General features: G+C 41.5%; 1 protein-coding gene across 1 annotated transcript in view; it reads left to right on the forward strand.

The window, feature by feature from the left end:
• The window catches only part of LOC308125838 (cadherin-7-like), a 112,260-nt gene extending 102,841 nt beyond the window's left edge, over positions 1-9,419 (forward strand). Inside the window, exon 12 of the mRNA XM_080489852.1 lies at positions 8,868-9,419. Coding sequence (XP_080345978.1) covers positions 8,868-9,382 — 515 coding nt within the window. The 3' untranslated portion in view covers positions 9,383-9,419. The remainder of the gene's footprint in view (positions 1-8,867) is intronic.
• The last annotated feature ends 430 nt before the right edge of the window (positions 9,420-9,849 follow it).

A 9,849-nucleotide genomic window follows, 5' to 3' on the forward strand; every position in this document is an offset into this window, starting at 1 on the left:
GAAGGAGTATGTGAGTGGAGGGTTATAATCTACAACGTTGCCATTAAATTCTAATCAATGAAAATACACAGCGTTGGGAAAAAAAATAAAATATAACTATGTACTTAGGTTGCTTTTTTGAAACACCATCCTTTTAGGTAAACTTCTAACTTTTAGGTGCTTCAATTAATATTAGAAAATCAGATATTATTTTGAGATGGAAATAAAAACAACCTATGACTGATGTTATGGAGCATGAAGCTATTTAAATTCAAACTATTAAAGGAAAGCATAAGCACTCCAATGTTAAGTACAGTACTTGCTTGGAGTAAATCTTCATTGCTCTATTGCTTTATGATCAGTTTAAGTAAATGCTTGGACATGCACGTCTGCAGATTCTCGCAGTTAAAAAAAACAAAAAAACAGAAGCAAATGACTGAAGATCATTAAAAGAACCTAATTCCAAATTATGTCAATACAATTGCATCTGATCGGTGGACAGAAGCCTCATATAAGCAGAAAGTCGTGCCAAGAAAGAAGCTGAAACATGTTCCAAAAGCAGATCTGTAGAAAAGCAATAAAACAAGCAGCAGTATCAGCAGCTAATAGCTCCTGATGTAGGACAAATGAACTGAACAAAGCCAAGATGTTGGCTGTCGTTGTAGATACTAGTGCGGGCAGCAAATACTCCGCCTGGCGACGTAAAAAAGCAGTGGTACCCTGAATCTCAACACAGAAACTTGCTCCAGTCACTGAGCCTTGAACTTCACTTTGAGATGTGCTTTTTCTGTCCAAGTAGAGAGAGACGGCGTGCATACGCTTGCTGCAGGAAGATGACATAGAGAATAATCTCATAGTATTCCACAGAAAGTGTGAGAATGCAACAAAGAAATATCTTTAAAAAACAAAGGGTTAAATTAAATGTGTTTCGGACCAGATTTGTAGCTTGAAGGAGAAGAAGGACAGATCTTATTTCAGAAATTCAAGTTGATGAAATATATATAAGTAAATGTGCTGATTCTGAAGAACGACCTGAATGAGGTCACATATCTGACTATCAAACCACTTTAAACTGAGCTGAGCTGAATTATAAAACGCACGTTTTCAGTGGCGTAAAATTACACCTTTTATTATGATTTCATTAAATTAATTTCACATAGAATTAAGGATTAATCTTTGAAATACAAGGCATTTACAGCTTAAATAGACTCTACTGGTCTCCTGGCTCAGCCTGTTGCTCAACAGCTTCGGGTAACCACCTTTTCGCCTCAAAATGAGGTTCGGATTTAAGTGGAAGAAACAGATTTACAGCCCTGCACTCTGAACCGCCGCGCACCTCAGTATTTACAACACATTCGCACTTATCTCCACTGTTATGCACTGTTTGGGCTGTCGAGTGTTTCGGAGAAGCCTCGCTAAAATAGAGCAGCATCTTGAGGTCTCGCGCAGGTCAAACCTGGAGGGAGATATCATCCCCTCACATTTCCTCTCTGGTAAATACATATGACCTCGGTCAGCTGGCTCTGAACAGCACCATGACTGTTTGCAAGTATAATACCACTGAATTCCTGCCAGCAGGATCAATTAGCCAGAGTTTTGGGTTTGTAAGTGTTTTTTGGAGTATTTTCATTTCTGCCTGAATGCTTAGCACAATCCATCAGGTGTTAAAATACCCCCCCCCCCCCCCCCCCCTTTTTGTTTTCTTTTTTTCTTGTGAAATTGAACAAAGAGCTGGTAAAACGCACTGTGTATGTTTGACTTCATGTTTAGCAATTAGCTTCTCAGGCCTTTAGGGGATATTATTGTTTGTCCAGCCAGCAGCACTTTAAACCAGGGGTCCTCAAGGTGTGGGAGGATGAGCCTCTGGCCTCATTTAGCTTCAGCCATATTGCAACTATCCTCCCAAAGTCCTGCCAAGGCATTTTTGGTTTGAATGTCAGACTTCAGACAGTTATATTTTAGTTTAGAGCTGGCGTGATGTGATTCAGCATTAAAGCTTGTTTTATCACTTTAGTGCATCTTCATTACAGTTACATCTTCTGGTATGAAAATATATCTTTTAATAATGATGTGTATTTTCATTTCTCATGAACTAAAAGGAAAAGAAATGATATTGTTAGGACACACACACACACACACACACACACACACACACACACACACACACACACACACACACACACACACACACACACTGCTGTAAAGTACTCACCATACTTTTGACTACAATATCTTCGCGAATAATAATACAATGTCATTTTACGATGATGAGCTAATCATATATCATTTTTACAGCAACTGGACCCTCCTGTGTTTGAGCAGTGGAAAAAATAAAAAAAGTGTATTAATGTGCATTCTCATAGCGAGAAAGACGAACCCTGAGGGCAGGCTGACTCAGTGATGAGATTTCACATTCAAGATCACTTTCGAAGAAAACTCTCACAATGGCTTTTTTTGCAGATACATGTCGCTGCGCTTTATTCACTTTCCTGTATAGGAAAATAAATTCCAAAGGCGCTCTGCGTCTATTTTGTCGAACACCGTGTGTTAGTAATGACACTTGTAAATGAGAATTCATTAACATATTTGCAGAGATGATGCAGCACAAAGCCATCACCTCCACGCCGCAATACTGCTCATAAACCCCACAGACAAAACGTTACCCTATCAGCGCCGAGTCACAGTTTAATGCATAGGTGATCTTCACTGAAAGCCACGCAGGATTTAAACAGCCTATACAATGAGTAGAATGAGATATTTGATGGGGTCAAATCTTGCTTTTATTCCAGTCCCCTTGAAGTCTGCCTCCATTTCATTGCCTCAGAGAATACTTTTTATGATAAATGAAAACTTCAAAAGAGCAACAGGAGGAAATTTGTTCCAAAACATCCCTGAACCCCGCGTCAATGATGAAAGCCGGTTCTTCTCCGCACGGCAAGGCCTCGGGCCACAGGCTAACAACTAATGGCTTAGTTTATTATACCTCCAAGTCGCCTTGTCGCCATGTTGGTCTGATTGTGACCGTGTGTCCTCAGCTGTCCTCCATCAGTCTGGTTTGCTCAATTGGATCAGCCTCCTTCGTCCTGTCCTGCATATGCATCATCCTCACCAGAGCCCTCCTCCAGACTCCAGGTTCAACTGCCTGGCACAATCCTTCATTCGGATAGTCTTCCATCAAGTTCTTTTTCAATCTGAAGGTAGCAATTGAGGCTGTGATTGTGTGTGATTGTATTGTTGTGAATGGGACCTCAAGCCAGAATGAGACCCGAGCCGCTGTCATCTTCAGGTGCTGTCACTCTGAAATCTGCTCTTCCTCCTCCCGCTCCCTCTCTCCTCGTCCTCCGCCGAGCTCCCACTTTCTCATCAGCGTGACGGGAACTTGCTCACCTACCAGCAACACTAATTCTAGTTATCTGTCACCCCGACTGAGTCTAATAACTGTAATGAATACTGCGTGCAGAGAGCTCTTCAGAACACCAAACCTCTGCTTGTTGTGGCGTTCGGCGTTTTTTTGTCCCGAGACCTTCAATCATAAGTTGATCACGAATGTGTATTTTTCACCTGCCTGCCCTCGAACCACACTGAGCCATCGCACATTGGCATTAGCTGTCAATACTCAAAAGCTAAGTGGTCATTAATCTTAGGTTGGTATTTTTAGATTAAAAAAAAAATGTCATTTAAAACCTCTTTCTAATGATGCAGTCACTTTTGGATGATCCACTCAAACTACTGAGACGATCATTATCTCGTTAAGATCCAGATTTTCCCTCAGTGCAGGGCAGGTATTGCTCAGTCCTCCAGAGGGCCAATTAGAACATTACGTAGCACTCCGAATCTCCAGACAGTTGTTTCCATCCGAGCATGGCTTATCGCACTCATTCTATAAATCACCATGTCCATTCGTTTGTCTCTTATTTTATTGTCAGTCCCCTGTGCAAGTCCTCCATATCTCTATTTATGTCCTGTCCACACAGGCAGACAAATCATGTTTTAGATCCGATCCCCCAAAACCAACTGTGCACATTGCAACCTGCAAAATAGTGCAAATGCAACCGAAACCTGTGTTCACATTTGTTTTTGCACTGCTTAATTGTTTGATGTGATTTCAGACCTGGCTTGGATGCAACCAATCCAGATTAAGAAAAGCAAATTAGACCTTGAAATAAGAAAGAAATGGCTTGTATGGGGGTACATGGCACTAGATAAAAAATATAAATGTAGGTAAAACTTAAAAGATCCAGGCGCACTATGTGGACGGTTAACAGTGTGACTGATATTATCAGCACCAGCACAGACGCCATTAAAGCTGCTTGCATCACCCAGCAAACATACAGCCGCACTGATAAAGAAGCAAATGGAGCCGATTTTCTCCTTCCTGATTGTGATAGGTTTTGGGTTTTTTTTGTGCTCTTTGTCAGGCGGCAGTGCAGAAGGCGTTAGCTCCAGCAGACAATGTCATCCCTGGAGGAGAGTGATATCTGTCATGTTGCTGAGGAGGCGTGACACTTCTTTCTTTGTCCAGACACTGTTATTTTCTTGCCTCCATGCGTGTTGTTCTTTGTTCCCGTAATTGCATTTAATAGGACGGTTAATATTATAATGGAACTTTCCGAGAATTAATTAGCAGTTATTATGAGTTTGAATTGATTAATGGTGTGATTCCATTATAAAACAAAAAAAGGGGAAATTAAAAATGTGTTTTGCTGTTAGTAGTTTATCAAAGGTAAACATTTTTAAATTAAGGGTTTTTTGGAGATTGAGACTCGATTGAGATTTGTTGGAACCACAAAAAAAACTTTTTTAAAGGTGAAATTTAGGCAAACCTGAAACTATTGGCCTCATTCATCTCGCAGCCAAAAAACTAATCCTGGGCTGTCAAACATATGGCACAGGGCCTGAAGCGGCCCACCAGAAGATCCCATTCGGCCTGTGGGATGGCAGTGCAAGGTGTGAAAATTTCAACAACTAATCAAACTAATTTACTCGAGACGTCAGAGGCGTTTCCAAATGTTTACTAGGTGCCAGCGAATTTGCGATTTATTTTATTCATTCTAGAATTCACCCATGCTTAAACCTTAACAAGCATGCTGTGAAACTGAAAAATAATATATCCTGTGCTGGTGTTTAATGTAACACCCTTTAATGTGATAATCATGAGGAAGTCAACCAGGCATTATTGTTTGGTGTGATTTCTACATGTGAGATGTAACAGCATAAGGTTAGAGTTACTTTTATGAAGTCTGTGCTCCGGAGTGTGTAGCCCAGGGATAGTTAGGTTATAAAATGCAATACAGCTTATTTAACAAAGGGGAGATCCATTCATAAGACAGATTTAACCTGCTATTTCACTTGGTAAAACTTAACCTTGATCTGACTTCAAAACAAGTCTCTTCATAAAACACTCCATATAATTCCCAATTTAAAAAAAAATGTTTCTGTCCCCACCATGATAATACTTCTCAGAATTTAGCAAGTGTGCAAACAGATTTTGATCTCTGTAATAGTTCTGAGTGCACATTCATACACACTCACGCAGGCAACACTTTCTTTGTGGAGTCTTCCCTTTGAAGTGAAACATTTCCTGGCACCTTAACCTAACCTTGCACTTCAACTCCGTGAGAACTCATCCTGCCATAACCCTAACTGTATCACAAAGCACTGTATTTTGAAAATCACAAGTGTGGCATGCTTCCCACAACAAACACAAGAACAGACTCTCAGACACACCGGTGAGCGTGACCTCAGATGTGTTCAGATCTCATTATTCATAACTGTATGAGCGCAGGAAAATCAACACTTCAAATCTGCTTTTTTTTTTTTTTTTTTTTTTCATTTACTTTCTTAACTTTTACCAACAGACTTTCATGACAACTTGAGTTGAATAATTTCATAGATTGCACAGAAAATGTAGTCATTCTGTGGGACCCCAGTGATAATGGTTTAAATACCTGAGCTACAAAATGCATATGAATCAAGGGCGGGACGTCCATGTCTGTGTGTCCGATCAGGTGACTCTTTGGTCAATCTGGCTTTTGATGCTTAATAAACACTTCTGCAAGACATCACTGTTATTAGAATTATCTAAAAAGGGGACAAGTTCTTCTGCAAACATGATAGAGGTGGCCTTTAGAAGGTAGTGAAGATGTTTTCGCTTCATTTTTGAGGACGATTTTAGTTGGCGTCAATGCCTTTTTTTTCTTTATCTACATCCGAATCAATTATATGTAAGTGATTTGTGACCTAAAATGAGTGAAACCTCAAGTTTTTCTATTGTTTCGCTTAATCAGGACTGTGGTTGGGAATAAATCAGATTTAAATGACAGTTAAGTTAGTCAACATTATTGTTGCATCATAATTCAATGTGTTCACTCACTCCTGATAGGCTGGTATAAGCCTGCCACCTCAACTTAGAAGAGAAAGAAAAGCAGAAACCTCCCAAAACAAAATGAAGATTGCCAGAGAATTGTGTTCATGTTAGACCTCATTACCCACAGTGTGATAATACAATAGGTCTCCAGGGCCTTTAATAATTTGGGTTGGATGCTTCATTTTTTATGTGAATGACATGACAACAAACATGCTCTACCTTCCATTAATTAGTATTTAAACATAAGACTTCCTTTCATATCAGACAGCGTCATAGCCGCTGATTAATTTCACCGCAGCACAGAGACACAGAGAGTATGTGGGTGACAGGATGAGTAAATAATCATTCCCAGGTTCACCAGAAGCACACAGCGCATGGAAAAATACTCTAATGAGAAAGTGATGCCTGCTGGTAAGAAAAGGGCAGCAGAGAAAACTCACCTTGTTCACTATTGATTGTGTGGGCTGGATCATTTAAACAATTCAATTACAACGAAAGCCTCTGTAGCAGTAAAGTGATCTCTTTTTTCCTGTGTTTTCCATTTAGTAACCATCGTCCGCACATGTGCTGCGAGGAGCGGGGCTGCTATTGTATCATGGCTGTGTTTGTTAAACTGCCGAGGCTGGAAATCATTTCTTACAGGACCCTTGGTACTTGACACGAGCTGAGTATTTGTATGCTTGGCCATCCAGCTGCTCATCCTCGTAGGTCGTGATTCGATGTTGGCCCGTTTCCAGTCTGTGATGCATCGCGGTTGCCTTCTAGGCATTAAACCCTAAAGAGCTTTGCTGGAAAGCACTGAGAATATTCTATTTCCATGTGCCACTTTGTAATTCACTTTGCAGGAGCCTTGGTGAATCGAATAGAATTTAGAATGACTGGAGTTTCTAAAATCAGAGGATACAATCTTCCACTGGAGCGCTTGGCATTCTGTCTCGGCGCACTAAAAAGTGCCATGGATATTGGTGGTGCTATTAGACTGGAGGGACCATTCCAGGTATTTCACACACAAAAAAAGAAGAAGAAGAAGGGAGTGGTGATTCGGCTGTTGTAGGGTACATGCCATCACCAAATAGCCAACAAAGAGCTACCATTCATCTCCTGCAGTCTTTCCATGTGACACATTTCCTCCCTTCCATCTCTTCCATTTGCTCCTTATTAGAGGGTGTGAAGTGCTGTTTGAATTTGGTTCCTGGCCCTCTTCACTCTCCTGCCTGCAGTAGCTCGATGCCGAGAAGGAAAAGAAATATGGGCCCACAGAACGATATTTCACTGGCACCAGCTTGACATTGATGGATAGAGGATCATTAGACATTTGCCAGTTTGCTTGGGCGTAGAGTTATTTTCAGCAATAATGTATGGGAGAGGGAACAGGGGCTGGAGGAAGGTTTCTGGTAAGATCTCCCAGGGCCATGATTTCAGTTTGGTGAAGTTTTGTATAAGACTTGAAGCACAATGTAGGCGGTGGAAAACACAAAGGAGAACAAAAGATTATATCACTTTACAGGTTTAGCCACGCGTGCTCTGATCATTGGATTGATGGGGCATCGCTTTCAGAGCTGAGGAGAGTGGAGAGTTACAGAGATTCATACTAAAGAGCGGGCACGTAATGGACGTAATGATAAAATCTGTTAATTCATCATTTCATTTCAGTTTTTCTGGAGTATTTTTTATAGTTAATCACTTTAAGGCATCAAGGTTTACTGCAAGTTTCTTTGTGTGAACATGTTAGCATTAGAGGCACGGAAACAGTAATATTACCCTTCTATTCAGCACCAGTTGACATTTTAGGAGATGCATTTCCACTTTGCAGTCATCCTTGACATCACGGTGAGCAAAATGCTCTTCTCCAAGTTAGAGGATGTGAAGGTCTTCCAACATGCCAGCACTGGCCTTGAGAAGAGAGGCATATTTATTCACTTAAAACTAAATTTGATCCCTGTTTAGAAACATATGTCTCCCTGTAAGTCCAGTGTACGATGGGAGTGGTAACCTAACCTGACAAATCCATTGGTATTGTCATTAATTATTGTTGAGTTTTCCCGGGGAAATCTCCAATTTAGTCCATTTACCATATGTGTGTATGTATGTGGTCTTTTAGTTAATATAAGAACACTAATTTGACTCGCAGCAGCAGCAGGAATATAATATGTCACAGCTCAAAATGCATGTTTTAGTATGCAGCAGCCCTTTTTTTATTTATTAATTACCGGTAAACTTTTTTTTCCTAGCATTTGTCTTTTTTTCCATACTGTAATTATTCCTCTCCACTCACTTTGCTAAATACCTTTTACACACTCAATTGCAGCACATAGTGTTTAATTTATATTTTTTCCAATTAGCTGAGCCATGCTGTCAGCTTTCCACTTACCCTCTGGCAACCACAGAAGTACCCTCCTGGGTACGAGTACCCCCGTCGGAGAGGCTTTGCCGGTGTTCTCGTGTTTTAAGCCGACTGGGATGGAAGGCACGCACACTCTGGGTCAATATTGACTCGAGCCGTCTCTGTCTTTTCCTGCAGTGATGGTCCTGCTCATCGTGACGATGCGGCGGCGAAGGAAGGAGCCTCTGATTCTCGAGGAGGAGCGGGACATCAGGGAGAACATCGTCCGCTACGACGACGAGGGAGGGGGAGAGGAGGACACGGAGGCCTTCGACATGGTGACCCTGCGCAACCTCAACGTCATCAGAGACCCCAGCGTGCGGCGAGACGTCACGCCAGACACCCCGACCTTCTTTCACTACCCCACCTCTTCCCGCCCGTCCTATAAAACCCTCCCAGACAACGTGGTGTTTCGAGAGTTTATTTGGGACCGACTGAAGGACGCTGATGTGGACCCGTCGGCTCCCCCGTACGACTCTCTGCAGACGTACGCTTTTGAAGGCAGCGGCTCTGTAGCCGAGTCGCTAAGCTCGCTGGAGTCACTAAGTACAGACTCAGATCAAAACTATGACTATCTCAGCAACTGGGGACCGCGCTTCAAAAAGCTGGCCGACCTGTACGGCAACAGCGATGGAACCGGTGTCTTCTCGTAGCCCTTAACCGTCTCACTTAACATTTCTCGGACCTCGGAAAAAAAAAAAAGAATAAATAAATAAGAGTAATTTATTGTCAGAGAAAATGATTTTGTCTGCCTTAGTGCATCGGAGGAAAAGATTCAAAGACAACACAAGAGATTGAAAGAAAAACGCTTTAAACTTCAAAGGTTTGTGGTTTGTTTACCTCCCTGTATGGATTTTCAACAGCGTGCCATGGTGAGTTTTGACACAGACTTCAAAAGTGGCTTGACTGAGGAGGAAACCTTCTGTGCAAAAGACATTAAAGGTTTCAGATTTTAGGCTCGAGTCCAACCATTGACTGCCGAATGCATACATGTTGGAGCCTTTTTAAGGGGAGGCACCTGTCCTTTCATTCCAGCGATGGGCACAAGCCCAGCACTCTTGCTTTGATGCATTCCTGTGCTATCTTTGTGTTGAAAAGAAGAAAAGAAAAAAAAAAAAAA

This window comes from Lipophrys pholis (assembly GCF_963383615.2).
Source record: "Lipophrys pholis genome assembly, chromosome: 20".
Classification (NCBI taxonomy): domain Eukaryota; kingdom Metazoa; phylum Chordata; class Actinopteri; order Blenniiformes; family Blenniidae; genus Lipophrys; species Lipophrys pholis.